This window comes from Taudactylus pleione, unplaced genomic scaffold (genome assembly GCF_031769625.1).
Source record: "Taudactylus pleione unplaced genomic scaffold, aTauple2 ptg000278l, whole genome shotgun sequence".
Taxonomy (NCBI): Eukaryota; Metazoa; Chordata; class Amphibia; order Anura; family Myobatrachidae; genus Taudactylus; species Taudactylus pleione.
This window is the reverse complement of record NW_028284680.1, coordinates 8792939-8818848: the sequence shown is the minus strand read 5'-3', so window position 1 is coordinate 8818848 and position 25910 is coordinate 8792939. Positions and strand designations below refer to the sequence as shown.

The 25910-nt window shown below is 43.4% G+C and overlaps 1 protein-coding gene across 1 annotated transcript in view; it reads left to right on the top strand.

Annotated features, from left to right (window-relative positions):
• Nucleotides 1–25910, top strand: part of KIRREL3 (kirre like nephrin family adhesion molecule 3) — a 457331-nt gene that overhangs the window by 399059 nt on the left and 32362 nt on the right. The window contains exons 11-13 of the mRNA XM_088481884.1: nucleotides 2282–2382; nucleotides 13187–13385; nucleotides 23508–23543. Coding sequence (XP_088338010.1) covers nucleotides 2282–2382; nucleotides 13187–13385; nucleotides 23508–23543 — 336 coding nt within the window. The remainder of the gene's footprint in view (nucleotides 1–2281; nucleotides 2383–13186; nucleotides 13386–23507; nucleotides 23544–25910) is intronic.

The following is a 25910-nucleotide window of genomic DNA, read 5'->3' as shown; positions in this document are numbered from 1 at the left end:
TGCTGAGCAGAGTCTGGGAGATGAACACCGGGTTAGACAGTAATCATGTAGGGAGACTATGGGCCTGATTCAGAGCCGCTCGCAAGCGGCCGCTCGTTCGCACTGAGCGATGTTCGCACAACTGCGCATGCGTACGGATTGTAATACGCATGCGCGAACCAGTCAGTGCGGACGAAAATCGTTTGTTCGCAAAATAGCGAATGCCTGCTATTTTGAGTGACAGGAGGAGGCGTATGTGGGTGGTAACAGGGGAAGGTGCTTGAGAACGGGGAGTGGAGATCCGAACGCAGGCGTGCTTAAAGGTCAAATCGGGCGTTTTCTGGGTGTGCATAATTAATACAGCAGCGTCATTGACCACGTCACTGGGTTATTTTATAGTCAGAACTACTCGCAAAATAGCGGTTGAAAAAACCAACCACAAGAATAGCGAGCAGTTCATACGCTGTTCGATGTACTCGATTAATCTAATAAATAGCGGACATGACGTATGATGCGAGCGGCCAGGGGGCGTATTTTTCAAAATTTCGACCGCAAGTTTTGGTCGCTCGTTCAGACTTAGAGGCGTGAACAGACCGCAAAGTGCGAACGGTTCATTTGAATAGCCACCACCTTTTTTTTTTAAACGAACGACCGCAAATAGCGAGCGGCTCTGAATCAGGCCCTATGTTCCATCTCAGTAACCACGACAGGGTTCTCTATAGAAAGCCATAATCTACCCCACACCGCTCAGTCACATGGGATTATTTCGCTGACCGTCAATGACGCATTGTGTAATTTTGCCGCTTTTATCCCGCAGTTCTCGCTAAGGTGCGAGCGTATAGATGGAGCAGGTTTATTACGCAATGTAATGAGGCGATAGTTACATGGAGCGTATTCAGACTGCGCTGCGCTCACTGAGGGGGGAGATGGACCAAACCTTTGAGAGAAGCCGATTGACTTCTTTTATGACTCCACTTTAGCTCCCTGTCATTTATCCAGCATGAGCTATGAAATGACAGTTAGAGGTTTTTTGGTTGCTATGGGAAACGCCCCCACTTTATCGCTCTCCAAGGTTTGATACATCTCCCTTGGATGAGAGTCGGAGTCAGTAAGGTACAATAAGCCGCCTGATCTAAAACGCAGCGCAGCGCTACTTCTCCATATACTGAGATTGTGCAGTTAAATTGCTGAAAGCCCAACAGTGAATTAAATCCTTCCTGAAGTGGTAGTAATGTGACGTCTCCTCCTTGAATGGCTGGAGGGTTCCGGGAGAGAGGAAAGATAAACCCACAGTCCACTGAGACACACTCTTCAGTTGCGAGGTGACATAAGGAATTAAATGAATTAAGATGTATTACATCAATATAATAATAACAGTCTCCTGTATCTGCGGACTACATAAGGATGCTAAACAGGGACCCCTGAGATCGCTATACTGCCAAACCTAGAACAATGAGGAATATTAAGGGTACAGCTGAAGAACTGTGCAATAGCCAGGCGAGATGCAGGTCTGGAATCACAGCTCCCCCTGCTGTCTGTTTGGAGGTAGCGTTCTGCAACTTTAGGTGTTGAATTCCCCCAATGGCCCATTTTTCTTTCGCTGATATTTCCTGGGACTTTATGACTCAATTTCCACGCTTTCTTTAGCTCAGTGTGCCGATAAGACACAGATGCAGCTGGCTGGTGTTTTCTTCTTCTTATTTTTTATTTTTCTGACTGTCGTGCCCTCAGGATTTGTAAGTGAAACGTGCCGCCATGGTGCGGACGGTAATACTTTTTAGCTGCAATAAAAATACTTAAGAAACTCTTACATGCCACATTCTGTGACCAACGCTGGTCTCTCTTACCGATTTATGGCTTAGTCCTTATAAGTACGCACAACGGTCATGTTACAGCCAGCCTATCAGCATAGCACCAAAAGGTTTCTTTTGAAGGTCATAAACAAAAAAACATTTTACCGGATAATTAGCAAACATGGTTATTCATCTCCCTGCACCCTTGTAGTTATACGACGTCTCCGCAGCGTTCCAGGAGAGCGGCGAGTCTAGCAATATTGGTGGCTGCTGGCTGAGTTCCACTTTAGGGCACGGGGAAGGGAAGGCGATGAGAGAGCTCAGGGGGCGGCCGTCTTTCCAAACTGAAGGCCGCAGAGACGTTTAGTAGCCATATCTGCAAGTCGTCATAATATCACTTAGGTTAGGATTGTACAAAAGGTTTGTGAAATTTCGGCTTAGGGGGAAAAAAAAAAAATGCAGCCGCTCATTATATTTATAGCGCTGAATGTGTTTGGTTTGCGTTGCAGGTCCTCCGATTATCTCCAGCACGCAGACACAGCACGCTCTGCACGGAGAGAAGGGGCAGATCAAGTGTTTCATCCGCAGCACTCCCCCGCCAGACAGGATAGTAAGTATGGGGCGCTGCGTGGTTCCAGGAGATACCTAGATGTCTGCATGTTAGGACTATTTTACCTTCTTTTCACAAGGACAGTTCTCAGCTCCTTAAGCCCATTCGTAGTCATCTCCTAAAGCACTGAGCTGCTGATTATTATTATCATTTATTTAAATGGTGCCACAAGTGTTCCGCAGCGCCTTACATAGTACATAAACATATAGGTGACCAGTGACTTACAGAACAATACAATACAGGACATGGACATGTATAATATGGTCGCTAATGTAGCAATGTATAACACCCAGATAAGCAACCAAGGGCCATATTCAGTTAAGCTTTGCAACCGCGATACTTTTCGCATGCCGCACTTTTTGCCTACTTCGCTTGTTTTAGCCGCGGAAACTTATCGCGCGCGCCCCCGCTATTCGCTGTATTCAATTCCAAGGGACGCGAAAATGCGTCCCAGCGAAACACTAACAGGCGAAAAGTGTTGGCAGAATTGGGGAAATCAGCCTGACACCCCCCAAAAGATGAACTAACATTGGGGATCAAAGTAGATGTCCCCGATTAGCCCCCCTGGAGCTATTTGCGGTACAGAAGTGCTATCAATAGCTCCAAAATTGCGGCTTTGCACAAGTGATGAAGAATAGCATTAAGCGGGGTTTTTTGGGTGAAAATAAGTAGTCCTGTCAAATTTGGGGTACTTGAAAATGGGGGCACGCATAGTTAAAAATCGCAAAAGTGAAGTTTTAAGTACTGCAAAAAACGCACCTCCCCCATACTTGTAGACCCCCCAAAAGTCAATTTCGTTAGTTTTTGCGTTTGTACCCCCACTTTGTAGTTTTTCACCCCCATTTTCAAAGTGTTTTTTTTGGGGTGTTCTTCGTTTTAATTTTGCGAGGTTTTTTCCTTGGGGGGCTGTCCAAAGGGCGCAGAGTGGTTTCCTCACCTTTGCACCCCAAAGCCGTTAATTCTGCACTTTTTCCTGCCAGGTATTCATAGGCGAAACTTTTTTGCCTATCACATTGCATTGACTTTCCGCGTACGAGAAAATACTTTGCAAATGAATGCTGCGAAAAGTTCCTGCCTGGCGAAATGACGTCATCTGCAATACTTTTCCGCAGATTTGGATTTATCACGTCTGAATACGGCCCTAAGTGTTAGGTGCCCTAGTGGGGCGTAAGAAGTAGATGAAAGTAGAGAAGGGGAAGCACAAGATGGTAGACGGCGGGTGCTGGTGGGAGTCTTACACTGACACAGCAGCGGCATCAGTCAGACCGATGGACCCTGTGACCAGGACAGCTGGTGGTGCCCAAAAGATGCCTTGGAATGAGGGTTAATGATCATTTCCCACCTCTCTCGCTCTCCTACTGAAAGCAGCCCCACAATAGCCGCGACCTCAGCGCTCAGTTCTATGTGCTGCTTCCCAGCGCAGGCCAAACGCCCTCGCCCCCGATCCCCGTCAGCACATTTGATGATTTCCCTTTTATGAAATCCAATGTTTTTTGCCACTTTTCAACTTCAAAAGCTGCGCGGTTCGGCTTTGTGAGGGAATTACACACGTAACAAGCCAGCCGGGAGGAGGCCGCTTCTAAGCTCAACTTATAACAGGTTATGGCTGGAGGGCGAGAATATAGATCCACAACAGATGCCAGGTTATCTTTAGAATTGTATAGTAATACTTCAAGAGAGACACTTTATCCTATATATCTTCCTATACACGTAGGCTGTCTTAGTACCGCGTAGCAGGATAATGCACCGATCAGTCTCTAGAATAGGTCTGTGACTTTATGTAATGAACAACTTCCTTTTACTCAAATTAAACATTGTACCAGCCAGATGCTGTCCCCGTGTGGGTGTAATGCCCAGTGTCCCCATGGTCTGATCGCAGCTCCCCTCCTCTGGTGCCAGCCTGGAGGAGTTGGAGAGGGCACAGTCCGCTTTGTACGGTTGCCAGCGTTCCAGATTTCAGGGTCTATTCAGCATAAAAAATGCGGAAACTGTCATTTCGCTCTTCAGCATTGGAGGAGATAACGCAATCATCTTCTCCATTCATTCCCATCTCGCAGAGTAGCGCACTGTAGGGATCGGCCATTGACCTCTATAGGGCTTTAACGCTTTTTGGTATTCAGCAAAGCAATAAGCTTTAAATTACTTGACAAATATTTACTTTATATAACGCATCTCAGAATGGCAGAAAATCCTTACATATCCTGAAAACTGCAGAGTCATGGGAAAATGTCCCTCTAAGTCCCTCCCTGCAGGATATTGTATATCCACCCCAATCTCCGTCCCTGCTTTGCGCTGACCGCCGATGGGTAAGTCCAGCTCCAGCCTGTCACAACTGTCCAAATTGATATGTGTACACAGGCTTTATATTAGTCTGTACACATTTCTATTTATGTGCTTTTATATTTAAAATGTATGTACACATTTTAAATATAAGTAGCATAAATAGAAATGTGTACAGACTAATATAAAGCCTGTGTACACATATCAATTTGGACAGTTGTGACAGGCTGGAGCTGGACTTACCCATCGGCGGTCAGCGCAAAGCAGGGACGGAGACTGTTCGGAAGCGGGATGCAGTCAGGAAACCGAAGGTCGAAATGCCGACCGCCGGCTTCCCGACTGTCAAATCCCAGCAGGGGACTAATGCCAGGCTTCAAAATCTCGACGCCTGTCATTATACCTACGCCGGGAGCCCGACGCCTGGCATACCGAACAAAGGTAAGCCGGGCGGCGGGCGCAGAGAGTTAGGTTAAGGACGTCAGGGTTAGGCACCTCCCGGGAGGGTTAGGGCAAGGTTTGGGGAAGGGCGGCTTAGGGTTAGGCACCCCTGGGGGGGAGGTTAGGGTTAGGCACCCCTTCCCCGGGAGGGTTAGGTTTCGGCTGTGGGGAGGGTTAGGTTTAGGCACTTACAGGGGGGTTTAGAGTTAGGCATTAGAAGGGGAGGTTAGGGTTAGGGTTAGGCACCCATAAAGGAGAGTTAGGGGGGGGGGGGATAGGGTTAGTGTTACTCACCTTAATCCCCTGTCGGGATCTTCACTGCCGCCGGTCTTCCGGCGTTGGGATTTCATACGGATCTCTCGGAAGCGCATGACTGAGCAGGCACATAAGCAAACACTGAAGGTTTTGTTTTCGGAATCCTGAATAAAACGCCTTCTGTGACATCACAGGGACAGCGAGTTACAGCAACCGCCGTCCCTGCTCAAAATAATGCCTGAATAGCAGCCATGTATATATCTATAATTGCCAAAAAATCGTGACGATGTTGCCCGATATTATTTGGGGCACTGAATAGGCCCCTTAATGGCTTTACAGCATGGCGTCAACTACATCGACCATTTTTTTTTTTTTTCAATTTACATTTTTATAAAGAGTTTTCTAAGAACCTCAGATTAATAAAAAGTATGATGAGTAAATATACATAAACATACAAACATCATATCACAATAACAGCCGGTCTAGTTACAGTCAGTATACATTAGTAATAGTAATCTTCTGCTAAACAATGAAACACTAGATACACAGAATTATCAAATCAAATAGAGGGAGGGGGTAAGGAAATAAGGTGGGGGGGGGGGAATTGTGCCCGGGGTCAAAAGAGATAAAAGTCTGATAACAAAGAGAAAGAAACAACAACTTCATCAATAGTGATAAATGAATCCTGGGCCCTTTCCAGCCCTTTGCATTACAGCTGAGGAGTAACATGTGCAGGAAGTGTAGCTGCGATACATTTGGGACCAAGAACATCTCGCCTCATTTCGGATAGCAATTATCATTATAAATTTCAGCACATGGTAGAAGTATATCCTGTCCGTCACTCACGGTCTCAGACAATTCCTACGCAGTCTCCCTACTCTCACGAAGAAGAACACGCGGTTAATGTCTGCACCACTTATTGTGGCTGAGTCAGTACATCACCTTTAGAGGGTCTGGCGCACGCTCCAAAAATAAAACCAAGAAATCTTTGATCTCCTTTCTATCAATATCAGACCCTGCGCGCACACAGATAGCCGAGGGGGAGAAGACGCTTTGTGTAATCTATTTTTACTTCCTCCTCCTCCTCCTCCTCCTATCTACACACAAACAAGCCACAGGTTCCAGCACTGTGCTGGGAGATGTACAGCTGCTCATGAACGCATGAAGAGGACACAGAATTGTATCGCACATATATAGACGCAGGCGTGTGCTTGCCGTGTCCACATGAGCCGCTCCTTGAGCTGCGTTTCAAACAGAACGCGAGAAAAACACCTGAGAAGCAGTTTAGTATAGGAACACATTAATATCTGTACCCCAAACCTCTACTGGTCACATATAGAGCAGGTATCATATACAGAGGGAGCCTGCGTCACACAGAGAGCAGTGATCATATACAGAGGGAGCCTGCGTCACACAGAGAGCAGTGATCATATACAGAGGGAGCCTGCGTCACACAGAGAACAGGGATCATATACAGAGGGAGCCTGTGTCACACAGAGAGCAGTGATCATATACAGAGGAAGCCTGTGTCACACAGAGCAGTGATCATATACAGAGAGCAGTGATCATATACAGAGAGCAGTGATTATATACAGAGGGAGCCTGTGACACATAGAGAGCAGTGATCACAAATACAAACACTGTATGTATGTATTTGTTACATACAGTGTAACATACATACAGTGTATCAAATACATACATACAGTGTAACATACATACAGTGTAACAAATACATACATACAGTGTAACATACATAGTGTATGTATTTGTTACACTGTATGTATGTGTATGTTACAGTGTATGTATGTATTATGTATGTGTTACATAGTGTAACAAATTCATACATACAGTGTAACACACACAAACATACATACAGTGTAACACATACAAACATACATACAGTGTAACACATACATACAGTGTAACACATACATACATACAGTGTAACACATACATACAGTGTAACAAATACCTACATAAAGTGTAACTTACATACAGTGTAACAAATACATACATACAGTGTAACATACATACAAACATACATAAAGTGTAACACATACATACAGTGTAACAAATACATACATACAGTGTAACACATACATAGTGTAACACATACATACATACATAGTGTAACAAATACATACATACAGTATAACACATACATACATACATAGTAACAAATACATACATAGAGTGTAACAAATACATACAGTGTAACAAATACATAAAGTGTAACATAAAGTGTAACACATACATACAGTGTAACAAATAAATACATAGTGTAACAACTACATACATACAGTGTAACACATACATACATACATTGTAAAAAATACATACATACAGTGTAACAAATACGTACAGTGTAACAAATACATAAATAAAGTGTAACATACATAAAGTGTAACACATACATACAGTGTAACAAATAAATACATAGTGTAACAACTACATACATACAGTGTAACACATACATACATACATTGTAAAAAATACATACATACAGTGTAACAAATACATACAGTGTAACAAATACATAAAGTGTAACACATACATACAGTGTAACATACATACATAGTGTAACACATACATACATAGTGTAACACATACATACATACAGTGTAACAAATAAATACATACATAAAGAGTAACAAATACATACAGTGTAACACATACAGTGTAACAAATACATACATAAAGTGTAACACATACATACAGTGTAACAAATACAGTGTAACACATACATACAGTGTAACACATACATACATTGTAACAAATACACATACATAAAGTGTAACACATACATACAGTGTAACATACATACATAGTGTCATAAATACATACATACAGTGTAACAAATACATACAGTGTAACAAATACACATACATAAAGTGTAACACATACATACAGTGTAACACATACATACGTAGTGTAACAAATACATACAGTGTAACAAATACACATACATACAGTAACACATACATACATAGTGTAACACATACATAGTGTAACAAATAAATACATACATAAAGTGTAACACATACATAAAGTGTAACTTACATACATACAGTGTAACACATACATACATACAGTGTAACACATACATAAAGTGTAACTTACATACATACATAGTGTAACACATACATAGTGTAACAAATAAATACATAAAGTGTAACACATACATACATACATACATACATACAGTGTAACACATACATAAAGTGTAACTTACATACATACAGTGTAACAAATACATAAAGTGTAACATATACATACATACAGTGTAACAAATACACATACATAAAGTGTAACACATACATACATAAAGTGTAACACATACATACATAAAGTGTAACAAATACATACAGTGTAACAAATACACATACATAAAGTGTAACACATACATACAGTGTAACATACATACAGTGTAACACATACATAGTGTAACAAATACGTACATACAGTATAACAAATAAATACATACATAAAGTGTAACAAATACATATAGTGTAACACATACAGTAAAATACATAAAGTGTAACATACATACAGTGTAACAAATACATACAGTGTAACAAATACACATACATAAAGTGTAACACATACATACATACATACATACAGTGTAACACATACACTTTATGTATGTATGTGTTACACTGTATGTATGTGTTACACTTTATGTATGTGTTACACTTTATGTATGTATTTATTTGTTACACTGTATGTATGTGTATTTGTTACACTTTATGTATGTGTTACACTTTATGTATGTGTATTTGTTACACTTTATGTATGTATTTGTTACACTGTATGTATGTATGTATGTATGTGTTACACTTTATGAATGTATTTATTTGTTACACTGTATGTATGTTACACTTTATGTATGTATTTGTTACACTGTATGTATGTATTTATTTGTTACACTATGTTTTTGTTACACTTTATGTATGTATTTATTTGTTATACTGTATGTACGTATTTATTACACTATGTATGTATTACACTGTATGTATGTATGTTACACTGTATGTATTTGTTACACTTTATGTATGTATTTGTTACACTGTATGTATGTATGTGTTACACTTTATGTATGTAACACATACATACATAAAGTGTAATACATACATACAGTGTAACAAATACATACATAAAGTGTAACAAATACATACAGTGTAACATACATACATACAGTGTAACAAATACACATACATAAAGTGTAACACATACATACATAAAGTGTAACACATACATACATAAAGTGTAACAAATACATACAGTGTAACAAATACACATACATAAAGTGTAACACATACATACAGTGTAACATACATACAGTGTAACACATACATAGTGTAACAAATACGTACATACAGTATAACAAATAAATACATACATAAAGTGTAACAAATACATATAGTGTAACACATACAGTAAAATACATAAAGTGTAACATACATACAGTGTAACAAATACATACAGTGTAACAAATACACATACATAAAGTGTAACACATACATACATACATACATACATACAGTGTAACACATACACTTTATGTATGTATGTGTTACACTGTATGTATGTGTTACACTTTATGTATGTGTTACACTTTATGTATGTATTTATTTGTTACACTGTATGTATGTGTATTTGTTACACTTTATGTATGTGTTACACTTTATGTATGTGTATTTGTTACACTTTATGTATGTATTTGTTACACTGTATGTATGTATGTATGTGTTACACTTTATGAATGTATTTATTTGTTACACTGTATGTATGTTACACTTTATGTATGTATTTGTTACACTGTATGTATGTATTTATTTGTTACACTATGTTTTTGTTACACTTTATGTATGTATTTATTTGTTATACTGTATGTACGTATTTATTACACTATGTATGTATTACACTGTATGTATGTATGTTACACTGTATGTATTTGTTACTTTATGTATGTATTTGTTACACTGTATGTATGTATGTGTTACACTTTATGTATGTAACACATACATACATAAAGTGTAATACATACATACAGTGTAACAAATACATACAGTGTAACATACATACATACAGTGTAACACATACATACATAGTGTAACAAATACGTACATACAGTATAACAAATAAATACATACATAAAGTGTAACTAAAACATACAGTGTAACACATACAGTGTAAAATACATAAAGTGTAACAAATAAATACATAAAGTGTAACCCATACATACAGTGTAACAAATAAATACATACAGTGTAACAAATACATACATTCATAAAGTGTAACACATACATACATACAGTGTAACAAATACACATACATAAAGTGTAACACATACATAAAGTGTAACAAATACATACAGTGTAACATACATACATACATACAGTGTAACACATACATACATAGTGTAACAAATACGTACATACAGTATAACAAATAAATACATAAAGTGTAACTAAAACATACAGTGTAAAATACATAAAGTGTAACCCATACATACAGTGTAACAAATAAATACATACAGTGTAACAAATACATACATAAAGTGAAACATACATACAGTGTAACAAATAAATACATTCATAAAGTGTAACACATACATACATACAGTGTAACAAATACACATACATAAAGTGTAACAAATACATACAGTGTAACAAATACACTATGTATTTGTTACACTGTATGTATTTGTTACACTGTATGTAACAAATACACATACATACAGTGTAACAAATAAATACATACATAAAGTGTATGTGTTACACTTTATTTATGTATTTATTTGTTACACTGTATGTATGTTTCACTTTATGTATGTATTACACTGTATGTATGTATTTATTTGTTACACTGTATGTATGTTACACTTTATGTATGTATTTGTTACACTGTATGTATGTATTTATTTGTTACACTGTATGTATGTGTTACACTTTATGTATGTGTATTTGTTACACTGTATGTATTTGTTACGCTGTATGTATGTATATGTTACACTTTATGTATTTGTTACACTGTATGTATGTAAGTTACACTTTATGTATGTGTTACACTTTATGTATGTATGTGTTACACTTTATGTATGTGTTACACTTTATATATGTATTTATTTGTTACACTGTATGTATGTTACACTTTATGTATGTGTATTTGTTACACTGTATGTATTTGTTACACTGTATGTATTTATGTATGTGTTACACTGTATGTATGTGTTACACTGTAACACATACATTCAGTGTAACACATACATAAAGTGTAACACATACAGTGTAACACATACAGTGTAACAAATACATAGTGTAACAAATGCATACATAAAGTGTAACATACATTGTAACAAATAAATACATACATAAAGTATAACATATAAAGTGTAACACATACATACAGTGTAATACATACATACATAATGTGTAACAAATACATACATACAGTGTATCAAATAAATACATACATAAAGTGTAACACAAAGTGTAACATACATACATAAAGTGTAACACATACATACATACAGTATAACATATACATAACTAAAAGGAGACTCAGATTTTAATTCATATATCCTAATTTTTAATAAGAGCATTTGTAAAGATTATTTACATTTCTTCTGCCTTGTATTGGAAAACACATTGAGGGGCCAATTTGTCAATAATCGCATTTACAATGCGATCTGGGCACGATATTAGCGCTCATTATTGCTTTGCATGATGCGATATTAGCAGCGGGATGTAGGGACACGGCTTCACATCCCTCATAGACCCCTAGAAGGACTGAGGCTGTTGTCGGAAATGGAGGGAAATCTCTGAATCTCCGGTAAAAGCAGGAGATCGGAGAACCAAAAAGATTAAATGTTGCCTGAAATCTCCTGCTCACAAGTAAATAGGTTAGGAACTTAAATATATATTTTCCACCAGAATGCAATAGTTGGTACATGCTATGTAGCAAGTGTGGGTTTTGCTAGTAGCATAATTTTACATCAGACTGACCAGTGACAGCATTGGCATGAGTGTGATCATTGGCGTGAGTGAGTTCCCAGTGACTCTGCCCAACGTTTTAAAGGGGCAATCATTTTAAAGGCAAATCCAACCTGGTTTTGCCTTTTAAATGCTTGCCTCTTTAAAACATTGAGCAGAGTTGCCTGGATCTTGCTGATGCTGTTACTACTATTACCCCATAGTGTTTATTAGGCCCAGTTTATGGGAATTAAATGTTACAGAGAAGCCTTTTCATGATGGCTGCTCGCGGAAATAAATCCTTGTTATTGCCATCATTAGGGACGTAGCCGTCTGCAGGGAGAGTGTCGCCTTAGTTAAATGGATTGATAAGAGAACAATGTGAAAGTTGTTCTTTCCCGAGTAACTTTTTTCCGTTAAATGCAAAACTAAAGAGGTTAAACAGAGATATGATAAAGTCCTTCAATAATCCATTCTCTCGTGGCTGCTTTAATGTGAAATCTTCCTGTCGTTTCGGCACTTAAGCTTCTGGGTGTAACAATATTAAATTGCTTTGTGATTGGCAGACGCACAGGGCCAAGGATGGATTTCAGGAGCTTAGAAAAGCTTCATCTACTTTTACAAGAACAATGTACCCGCCATGCATCAGGTCTGAGGGCAACGTCAGTGCCACGACATTGGCGGGTAACCCTAAAAGCCACATCATAGAATCCTAAACCCACCTCCCCCCGCAATATATGGCATTACCAAACGTTGCGCTGTCGCATCACACACTAGTCTTTACCGTACAGTGTAGATCTAAATCAGATAATCTCCTAACGCATAGCTCTTTGTGTCCCCCCCCCCGGAAACAGGCCTGGTCTTGGAAAGAGAATGTCCTGGAATCGGGGACCTCTGGTCGCTACACAGTGGAAACCGTCAGCACAGATGAGGGCGTCATCTCCACCCTGACCATCAGCAACATCGTCCGGGCCGACTTCCAGACCATATACAACTGCACCGCATGGAACAGCTTCGGATCGGACACAGAGATCATTCGGCTGAAAGAACAAGGTGAGGGGGTCTCCTAGTTACAGATTACAGGCACGGAATGTTCTGCGTTAGGTCTGATAGCTATAGGAGCTGTTCTGTCGCTTCCAAAAGTGCCACTGTCCCCGGCTCTGAATACCCCCTCACTCCCCCCTCTAATATCTGCAAACTTATCACTGCTCCTGGCAGATCAGTGTCCAAAGCAACAATTGTATTTTAAAGCAATAGGATTATACAACTCTTTTACATTCGCATCAATCTCAAGTAAGTGTGGCAGCTAGAACAGTCATTGATCACTTACACCGTAAAGAACAACCCCACACCTAGTAACTTAGTTATATGGTTATACCTCAGTATTCTCCAGCTAGCAGTATAACCTCGGCCAGCGCCATCATTAGGTAAGCGAAAGCAGTCGCCACAAAGGCCAACATGCCTCTTTGATTCTTCATGGTGCTCCCCACACTGACCCCCAAGCCCCTCTACGTCATGGTCTGACAATGGGGGTCTGTCATGTGGTGCTATCACTGGCCCAGCTAAGACCACTAGGAATGGGCCGTTATCTGCCGCTGCTTGTTAGTGGCTCTGAGATATCTCTTAGGCAGCCGTTCCTGGTGAAGCGATAAGATGCCTTCTCTTCAATATTTGTTCTGCCCACAATTATCCGTTTCCACAATAATAAGAGATATACTGTAAGCTGGATTACTGTACAAATAAGGGACATGCCGATTTTATGCAGCCGATGATGTAAACTAGGTGCCTGGTCCACCGCGACTTGGTGACCTCAGAATACAGCAGCGATTATTCAGTGATGTCATCACCTGTGGGATAAAAGTCCCCCACCTCACTGGGTCTATTGCAGGGGTAGTAAGGACACTGGCAGCCTGCGGGGGGTGTGCCTCAGAGTTTGTGTATGTGATCAGGTAGGTCTAGAAGATATCTTTACCAGTGTGATGTACATACAGCTTACCATAGCAGTCCAGCCATAGCATAACATAAAGCATAAGCACTACAGTCACTAGGGGTCACCCAGGCTCATTGTGGCCATTTTGCAGACCGCAGACTTTGCCATAACTATAGTAACAGGGCAGTATAAGAACACGTGCCTTACCTGTGCAAAGGATCCAGCGTTGTGCCTTACGCCCACCAGCAAAGTGTACACTGTACTCTGATCCGTGTGAATTACCAGAGGTACAATGTAATTATCCCATTTTATTCCAGTGTTTCCCAAATCCAGTCCTCAGGCCCCCACCACAGCTCATGCTTTCAGACCCCCACTGCGCTACTCAGAGCCGTAACTAGACTTTTTGGTGCCCTGTGCAAGAAAGAACATTGGCCGCCCCCCATTATTTTTCAAATAGGGACATAATATAGTGCACCTGAGAGAGGGCCATGGCCTCATGGGGAAGGGCCAGGGAAGAGATAGGGGAGGCCAGGAGATGCTGGGGATAAATAGGGACATAATATAATGCACCTGAGAGAGGGCCATGGCCTCATGGGGAAGGGCCAGGGAGAGATAGGGGTGGCCAGGAGATGCTGGGGATAAATAGGGACATAATATAATGCACCTGAGAGAGGGCCAAGGCCTCATGGGGAAGGGCCAGGGAAGAGATAGGGGTGGCCAGGAGATGCTGGGGATAAATAGGGACATAATATAGGGCACCTGAGAGAGAGCCATGGCCTCATGGGGAAGGGCCAGGGAAGAGACAGGGGAGGCCAGGAGATGCTGAGGATAAATAGGGACATAATATAGTGCACCTGAGAGAGGGTCATGGCCTCATGGGGAAGGGCCAGGGAAGAGATAGGGGAGGCCAGGAGATGCTGGGGATAAATAGGGACATAATATAGTGCACCTGAGAGAGGGCCATGGCCTCATGGGGAAGGGCCAGGGAAGAGATAGGGGAGGCCAGGAGATGCTGGGGATAAATAGGGACATAATATAGTGCACCTGAGAGAGGGCCATGGCCTCATGGGGAAGGGCCAGGGAAGAGATAGGGGAGGCCAGGAGATGCTGGGGATAAATAGGGACATAAGATAGTGCACCTCAGAGAGGGCCATGGTCTCATGGGGAAGGGCCAGGGAAGAGAGAGGGGAGGCCAGGAGATGCTGGGAATAAATAGGGACATAATATAGTGCACCTGAGAGAGGGCCATGGCCTCATGGGGAAGGGCCAGGGAAGAGATAGGGGAGGCCATGAGATGCTGGGGATAAATAGGGACATAATATAGTGCACCTGAGAGAGGGCCATGGCCTCATGGGGAAGGGCCAGGGAAGAGATAGGGGAGGCCATGAGATGCTGGGGATAAATAGGGACATAATATAGTGCACCTGAGAGAGGGCCATGGCCTCATGGGGAAGGGCCAGGGAAGAGATAGGGGTGGCCAGGAGATGCTGGGGATAAATAGGGACATAATATAGTGCACCTGAGAGAGAGCCATGGCCTCATGGGGAAGGGCCAGGGAAGAGACAGGGGAGGCCAGGAGATGCTGAGGATAAATAGGGACATAATATAGTGCACCTGAGAGAGGGTCATGGCCTCATGGGGAAGGGCCAGGGAAGAGATAGGGGAGGCCAGGAGATGCTGGGGATAAATAGGGACATAATATAGTGCACCTCAGAGAGGGCCATGGTCTCATGGGGTAGGGCCAGGGAAGAGAGAGGGGAGGCCAGGAGATGCTGGGAATAAATAGGGACATAATATAGTGCACCTGAGAGAGGGCCATGGCCTCATGGGGAAGGGCCAGGGAAGAGATAGGGGAGGCCATGAGATGCTGGGGATAAATAGGGACATAATATAGTGCACCTGAGAGAGGGCCATGGCCTCATGGGGAAGGGCCAGGGAAGAGATAGGGGAGGCCAGGAGATGCTGGGGATAAATAGGGACATAATATAGTGCACCTGAGAGAGGGCCATGGCCTCATGGGGAAGGGCCAGGGAAGAGATAGGGGAGGCCAGGAGATGCTGGGGATAAAAGAAGAGGAAGCTACAAGTGAGAATGATAATAAACAGGGAAAGTGACAGACCCAAACAGCGCCCACTGCCCTGCGGTGCCCTGTGCCATGGCACTGGTCGCACTACCCTAGTTACGGCCTTGGCGTTACTCTCCTGAAAAATGTGTGTTATATAGCCCATAGAACAGGATGGCATTAGCTGCCGGGGGCCAAGCTGTGCAAATGCTTCACACTTCAGATCTCGGTACATTTGCCAATTAAGCAGCCCCTGTATAAACCTATGGGAGCTGCTTTTGCAACTAACACGGAGGGACCACAGCAGATATCGGGTAATAGCTCCCTCTTCTTCCCCGTCAGTGATGTTCTGTGTATTCTCCGAAAATGGCTGTTTTGTGTGATATCCTGCATAATATCATTGATGATGTGCCCCTATATGTAATAATAATACAAAGTGATGGTTACATCGGCTATAAATCCTGCTGCTAGTATCCAGTGCGGCCGGCTTACAGGCGGTAACCATGAATGCCGTTACATGGAAATGAATGCAGGTGTTAAACCAAATGTAGGTTCTTCCGTAGGTGCCATACACAGCTTTTAAATTGCTGCAGTGGAGCATCCGTGTGCCAATGTAATTAACATTTAACCTTTTGGATGAGGTTCAGCACTGAGAAACGGCAAGAAATTGTCGGCTGGCAGGTTCCTAACGGGAATAAAAGTGCACAGCAAAAAGTTCTCTGCCAGCCAAGGACCTGCAGTCCGCGGTCACTTTTAGGGGGAGATTCAACTATATTATCGGGCGCCCATTAGTTAAGGCAATTCAGTTGTTGCTCCGTTCAGGGTTCGCCCGAGGTGGCAAGCAGTAATGTGCCAGAAGTCAGCACTGTGGACCGTTTGGGTGCCCAAAGCAGTTTGTGCGGCTAAGACCGATGTGGTCAGGCATGTACACGCGGCACGGGTGTATGGGTTTCATTGCTCCGTCGGGGGCCCATTAGTAAAAGGCACCCAATAAAAGATTTGAACCAACCCCCTTAGAGTCTATAATGGCATGAGACATTAATATTGCACTGGTACAGTAAATAAGCTCGTGCACTATACGACCGCGCGTTTCTCAGGGTTTCTGTCATCATCGCAGCGAAGGGGTGACTGGGATCGTCTGCCAAGAACAATACTTTTTACACAATAGCTTTAGGATTAAATACTGAAAGTACACAGATTTGTCCACATACATCTTACTTCCTTGCGCGCCAAACAGCCCTTCTAGTCGCACCATGACTCGGTAGCGCAGAGTGTATTTTCGTGCAGCGTTTCACCTAGAAATGCATCTTATTCACAGTGATGCAGATAAGGCGCACAAGTAGCTCCTGCCGAGTAAAACGTCATGCGACATGCCTAGATTCGGTGTGCGACTGCGGGTGTATCGGTATGCGGAACGCTGCGTTACAGCGTCACAGAATAAAGGAATGCCGCATATTATATTAATTAGCAGAAGCTGCTTTTCGCATCACTTTGCAAGTAAGACGCACTTGAAGGTAAAAAGTCGCACAGAAAGTCACTTGGCGCTATCGAGTCACATGGTGTCCACACGTTATGTTTAATGCGACTTGTAACGGAGGTAAAATGCATGTGGACACATCTGTATGTGGAACGTACTGTATATGGTCATTTTTGCGCCAATTTCTAATTATTTTCTTCCATATGTGATCTGCTGTTGGAAACCCACTATTGTTACCGTTCATGCTACACTTGTAGGGCTAAGCTGTAACCACGAGAGAGACTCTTAATTTGAGAAGCAAAATCAATCTGCACATGTAGCCTAAATAGACTGTGGCCCTGATTCAGAGCCGCTCGCAAAAAGCGAGCGGTTGCTCTGCATCAGGGCGGCCACTTTTTTTTTTTTTTTTAACCGGCCTCCTGGCCGCTCGCTAAGCTGTGGGTGACCACCCACAGCTTTTGCGAGCAGCCAGTTGATGGTCGGGATGGCCGCGACCATCGGGCTTGTGACGAGACCCTTGTGGTAAGGTCTCATCTGCCGCAAGCCCCAGTGAGCTTCCAGCTCTAATAGAGCCGGAAGCTCACTACTGACATCACTAGTGATGTCAGTAGGGCCACCCGCAAACGGCAGGCATTTTGCCAGCCACCCCCCCCCCTTCCCCGCCTACAAAACGTGGCGAGCTGTCGATCAACATCGACAGCCGCCCCGTTTGTAGCGAGCCCTGGAGCGAGTGAATTTCTCACTCGCTCCAGGGCTTCTGCAAGTGCACAGTGCCCCACCATCGACCCGCTTGCGAGCGGGTCTGAATCAGGCCCTGTATTTTTATTAGTATGTAATGCAATCAAAACAACTACAGTAAAAATTAAAACTTGTGACCTCGCCAGTCGCCCGCAGCAGACACTCCAATCCCAGAACGTTTGCTCCTGTGCTTGTTGTAACTATGCCTCCACAAATACAGATTTCTCACTCGGGAAGGGATATGAAGACGATTTGTTCAGGAAGTTTAAGTGTGTGGATGTCTGACTCGTGTGATGCTTCACTGCCAGAGGGGGCCTGTAACATATTAAACGTACAACCCTTTATCACTGGAACTTCATTACATTGTCTGTAAGGTTATTATGGCCGGCTAATGTAATACAAGGACTAAGGTGCCTTCAAGGTGAAACCTGACACCAACCGGTAACGTCGCATTAACTTTCCGAGAGTGCCAAGGCTGAGATACAGACAGGAAGGATATACTCCGGTGGCCATCTTGAATTTGCCGTAGTCATTACGCTGCTGCATCGTGGAATTTCAGTTGCATTATACCAAGCAGTGATTTTTCACCCTGACATTTTATCACCACCAGTATTATACTGCAGTTACATTCAGAGTATGCAGCCCATCAGTGTGAATGCATTTTTCTTTCTTGCCAAAAACCGAGTGGCGTTATAGTAGGGGGGGGTTATGAAGCGCTGTAATATATACACATTTTATGTATGTATATTATACTGCCACACTCTCTTATTTACCAGGATATTCCTTGCATAAAGCGGAATAAAAAATATTCCATTATAAGATGCCCTCTTTATAAAACCACTCTGTCTATAAAGCCAGTTTTAGGCAAGTTACCTTTCTGCCAGTTTGGTTTTGCACCTTACTGTGCTTACGGTATAGCCTAGGTGTGTGCCTGGTCCCAAACTCTGTTCACTGTGCCCACAAAGATGCCATCTTGCTTGCCTAGCCAGTCACGGCAGTACAAGTAGGGGCAATAAGAGGTATAAAATCCTCCTGCGCTGTGGCAGGCTATGTCTGCCTTCCTTGTCCCTAAAGTCTCGTCAATTGGAAAGTGACATGTCTTCTGTGCGGCACACTCTTAGGGGTTAAGGATGTGTGGCTGTTGCAGTGCCTCCAAGCCAGCGCACATTTTATTAAATGCTGGGGCAGGCAGGTGGAGAGCTCTCATTAAGCTCTGATTTATAAACGCCGCTGTCATGTAGATTGAATCGGAACTAAATGAACTGCTCAGAATTGGCCTTGGGCACCTTCCAACCTAAGCAGAGACAGTGGCCGCTTGGTCAGATGGTGCGGGGGGATTTACATTCCTGACTCTCTGCATATATGAGCAGTAGGCGATAGGCATCACTGAGGATATGTTTTTGCAAAATGTCCACCTTACAATGTACAGTATAGTAACCGTTTATGGACATGTACAAACAATATTCTCTGTTTATATAGCAGTGATGCTTTCCAATTGCAATGCCATCTTTCATCATAGTCTTTCACATACTCAGCTTCCCATGGAACCGAAGTCATCATACCACTCTCCACCGGGGTGCCCACTGCGTTAATACTCTACATGTGTCCTCGTACATCTCACCTCATTCCCACACATCTCCCAACACGTCACTGAGTTCTTCACTGATCCTCCAGTGTTGTCCTCACACAATCTCTTATCACTCCAATGTTCCCCACGCCTCTCTCACCACTCCAGCAACGTTACTGCACCTCTCCCAACTCACCATAATGTGCACACGTCTCGCTTCTGAGACCACTCTACAGAAATCCTGACCACACTACCACTTCATGTCTAACTCCACCAAAGTCTCCTTTCCTCTCCCCGAACTCCACCAGCCCCTCCATAAAGTCCCCACACCTCTCACTCTCCTCCCGGATTACCACTCTTCCCTCACCGCTCCACGGGTCTCATGACATGATGTCAGGAAACCCGTGGAACGGTGAGGGAAGAGTGGTAACTCCATACGTGTCCCCAGGCCCCTCTTATCATGGTCCAGCTCACATTATTTTACCTATGACCTCTTGCTCCACTCCCTGGTACCCACACTAATTTACCCTGAACCACAACCAAGTATAATTGCCCTATCACAATACAGTGGCAGCACTTTGCTATATAGGTACATATATAAAAGAGTATGTTCTAGCTGGAGACAGCAGGAGAAAATCGAGACTTTATAATACTGTTCATCCTTATAGCAGAGGCAGAAGATACTGAAGGAAGCAGATGCTTATTACATGTCCATAATACATTTATGCGGAACGTTTACCAAGAAGCGCATTAACCTATTGCACACAGGAAAATATTGAAGGCAGATCAGTTTACCTGTAATCCAGGGGTATTCGACATGTGGTCCCCCAGCTGCTATGGAACTACGCATCCCAGCATGCCCTAATGGCAGGGCATGCTGGTATGTGTAGTACAATTGTACATATATTATATATTTGATTATTCAACAGCCTGCCCATAATGACATGAATCTGGCAAGTAGCTGTATCTATAATAGATAGAACATGAAGACACAACTAGAGGTGTGTACACACTAGACGATGTGTGTTACTCAGCGATGCGACTGGCGACCGCCCCCGCCGGTCGACAGGCCGGCATACCGGACAGCCTGTACAGACTAAACGATCTGGTGCCCGACCGCCTCTGCCGCATCCCGCTGCATGGGATTGTCAGCCGCATCGTCAGGTCGTCCCTATGTGCCGGCCAACCTGATGGTGTGACTGACGACCCCGCGGAGGCGCGCACTAGATGACAGAGCAGTACACACTGGACGGTTTTAAACGATGTCATTCCGATGTGTCCGAATCGGTTACATCGTTCCAAAAACCGCCTAATGTGTGTACGCACCCTGGGAACATGTATATTCTCCACGAAGGAGCACATCACGCCATTGACAGTTATATACCGTCATATCACAACAGCACCTAAAGGTGTTAGTGGTAGGAACACAGCTCATCTGGAAATCTCTCTCCACAATATCAAGAGCTGGAAACTATTCCAAATGTTTATAAACTTTGCAAAGAGCCATTATGTCTGGTATACTTTGGCATTAGACATTAGTGATATAGTGCACACAGGTACCACAGGTGAAAACCCCGCACTGACTGCATCGATGGTGAGAGTGGCTCGGTCTGTGGGATTCCTGCTTTCTGTCACACTTACATAAGGAGAGGTGCATGTTACAGGTCTGTATAGACCCTCGTTACCTAGAGCCAGTGGGAGGGGGGGGGGGGAAGAGAGACAGAGAGAGAGAGAGAGAGAGAGAGAGAGAGAGAGAGAGAGAGACCTCCATTTGGTGAGGATTATTGGTCTGTGTAGCAGGGTACTGACCCAACACCCCTCATTGGAAGAAGGTGGGATAGTGTTTGCTTCTAGACATGGGGAGAGAATAGTGATGGTCCCTACAGGGATTAAGTCTGAAAGAATAAGGAGCATCCTTATCAATAGCGATGATAGATTAGTGATGAATGGTTGGCGGTTATGTATTACCTATAATCACAAGCCTCAATCATTGTGTCAGATATGAATGATATATGGGCAGGTTCTGCACAGCCAGCAGACCCTGGTCACACCTCTGGCAATTGGCACGTAGGTATGGGCACAGAGCCAATAGACTAAAGCCCGACTACATACGATATACTCCGACTCCCGGGAATGGCAGGCAGTGTGAAGAGCAGGCATGCAGCCTTTATCCATCCCTCCCCTGTAATAGTTGGGATTATCACAACACACATTACTAGCCTGCAACTCACTAGCCGGGCCTGCAACTCACTAGCCGGGCCTGCAACTCACTAGCCGGGCCTGCAACTCACTAGCCGGGCCTGCAACTCACTAGCCGGGCCTGCAACTCACTAGCCGGGCCTGCAACTCACTAGCCGGGCCTGCAACTCACTAGCCGGGCCTGCAACTCACTAGCCGGGCCTGCAACTCATTAGCCGGGCCTGCAACTCATTAGCCAGACATTTTTCATATTAAAACTAGCACAGAATGAGAATAAAAGCTCTGATGTAATTCAACAATCTTGAGCCGCCCTTGAAAAAAAAATTAAAAAAAATTAAAACCCATGTAAAATAAGGAGTGTACCAGTTCACAATTTCCTTCTCAGTTGTAAAAGCTAATAAAATCCGTGGCTGTTCTCTTAATCTAGACCCAAAAGGCAACAAAATAAGAGGACACCTGTCACGCAGGACAGAAATTGAAAAAAAACATGACACAAATTAAAAGTGTCTCCTCCGGTCTGCTGGAGCCCGATACGGATTCCTTAAGTCAGGAGCATCAAGATCCTGTCACACAAACTGACGGGATTAAGTCAAATTGTAGAATTTATTTTATTCCGGAGGACTGTCAAGTGTTTGCTAGATGGAATAATGTCTCGCATTAAAAGGCTGCGGAGTCATCAGGACGCTTTGGGAATAAAGATGGTTTACGTTGAAACTTTAAAATGACTGCAGATATTCATTGAGCCACTTTCTGGCCATTCAGACTGGAGATTCATCAGCAGTCTCGCGCCGTGGGCTCGGTGCCCAAAACTGGACGTCCCAAATGGATTCTCGCTCTTTGCCTTGAGAATGAATCCATTAAAATGTCATCTTCAGCCCAAAACCCCTAAATCTCTCCCCATCTGGACTGTTGAACCTAAATAGTTTTGATTGAGTGTCACTTTTTATTAAGTGTATTATATATTATATATTTTCAAGGCTCAAATGCAGGAAAGTGTGGGCTACCTTTTAATCACAGGGAATGGGCTTAAAAAATATTACCAGCACTTTGGTGGTTTGAAATGAGTCTGAATTACAGCCACCCGTGAATAAATCCCCCTCTGTCTGTCATTGACAACGGCTTAGTTCTCTATAACTCTGTGTAGCAGCATGCCAAACCTTCAGCCTTGCAAGGCCACAGACACCTGTTTTATCTTTAAACAGGTCGGAACATGCAGTCAGGAGCGAGTACGGAACCAGGTATGGATACATGATGTCCAGGTGAATATCCCTTGTTCTGAGTGTCCCCACCCTGATGAATTACCGAGATGGTGCCTCCTCCTGTCTAACACCATGGGGCAGAAGAATGAACTCTTCCCACTACCTATGTTGTGCATGTTAGACGTGTCTGTATACATACAGGTAAAGTGGGCGACGGAGGGCACTTCTATGGCTAATGTTAGGAATTAGGGTAAGTGATCTCTCCCTATCCCCCATGATCTACAGGTCTCTACATTTACAATAGAGATGCTCGTTTTGGTGCCAACTTAGTGCAAGTTCGGATCTCGCGTTCTGGCTAAAACCCGTGAAGCCGGATAGGTGATAACATATACGATTTTCAGTTCTAAACGTAACAGAGCCAAAACTGAACCACTCATCTCCAATTTATTACACATTGCCCAGCATGCCCAGTCACAGCTGCTTGCCTTCTCCCTGTATATGGTAGAACAAGTTTATTATAATGAGATGTGGGGTTGGCAGCACCTCAGATCCCATGAATAAAATGTATTCACTAAAATGCTGCAATGCAAAGCTGCAACAATCACACGATACATGCACCAAAATGAAACGCGCCAGATTCACATTATTATCCTTTATTTATATGGTGCCACAAGTGTTCCGTAGCGCCTTCCATAGTACATAAATATATTAAATAAGTGAATAAGAAACCAGTGACTTACAGTACAATACAATGCAGGACAAGGACAGGGTTTATACACATTGCTGCATTAGTGATCATAACACTCAAACAGCAGGAAGTCAGCAACCAGGTGTTAGGTGCCCTTGTGGGGAGTGATGAGCAGATGACCGTATAAGTAAGGAGAAGCACAAGAGGGGAGAGGACCCTGCTCGTGAGAGCTTACATTCTAAAGGGGAGGGGCAGACAAACAGGTGTGACACAGATGGGGTAGACAGGGAGGAAAGAGCATGAGGTGGGTTAGGATGGGAGCTGGAAGGCTTTGATGAAGTAGTGGGTCTGGAGAGCCCGTTTGAAGGTTTGTAAAGAGGTGGAGAGTCTGATCGGGAGAGGGAGAGAGTTCCAAAGGTAGGGAGCAGCACGGGCAAAATCTTGGAGGTGGAAGGGGGAGGAAGTAATCAGTTTGCAAGAGAGGCGGCATGCAACAGTTGAGCAAAGAGGGCGGACAGGAGTGTAAATAGAGATGAGGTCAGAGATGTAAATGGGAGAGGAATGGGTGATGGCTTTGTATTTGTGAGTGTAAGAACCTTGAATTTGGTACTGAAGGGGAAGGAGAGCCAGTTTAGGGCTTGTAGGAGAGGGGAGGCAAATGTAGAGCGTTTGGAGAGGAAGATGAGCCGAGCGGCAGCATTAAGGACAGATTGTACTGGAGAGGAGAGAGATGGGAGTCGGGGAGGCCAGATAGGAGGAGGTTACAGTAGCCCAATCTAGGGATGACCAGTGAGTGGATGAGCTTTTAGTGGCATCCTGGGTGAGAAAGGGTCTGATTAGGCATGCAGTACATCATATACACTACACTGTTCATGTTTTTAGCATGTATATTGCTTGTGTATTAAAGCCTAATTACAATTTCAAACACCTGGCTTATACAGCAGCTACGGTACAACTCTCCTGAGCGGAGGGATACATTATTGTACTAAAACACACACACACACAGAAACAGGATTTAGACGTGAGCAATGCAGAGAGAACCTATGGCATTGGCGGTGCGCTCGCAGTCAGACAAGCTGGCGACAGCAATCATCGCGTATTGGCACCTGCCCTCAGGCACCTGCACATAATACCACTTTCCCGGACCTATGCTTCCGTGTGCCGGTACGCATGTGGGTGCCATTATGCACACAAGCCCCCACTGTATTCGGCCTACTCTTCCTCATCCCAACTCTCTAGGCTCAAGTGTCAGATGCGTGCGAGTCTGCGTCGTCGTGCAATGCTTGTGGCTGGTTTTATGGGCATGCGCAGAGGTTTTATGCTGCACAAACTAGTTTAGCCCCTACGACCCACCTTATAATAATATGTAAAGGAGGAGATGGATCTCGATGAGGAAAGACAGAGGTGCGGAAGGAACAATACTTATCTCATAATTAGAGCTCGTAACACAAACGGCAATAGGACACAAAACCGGAACACATGTTGCGAAGAGTAACCTAGGGAAAAAGTAACAGGCAGCAGACCTATAATCCAGCATGTAAGCAGGTAGTGATTGAGAGCAGAGACAGGTCATTAACCCCAGCACTAAAATAACTGAGCAGCACACACACATACGTATAGAGCAGCAGTGCAGCCCTCCGTGTACCCAGCGCCATTGTTCTCCTACACATTCCCCACCTACATCATACCCTAGTAGGCCGCCATTCCGGGAAGAGGAA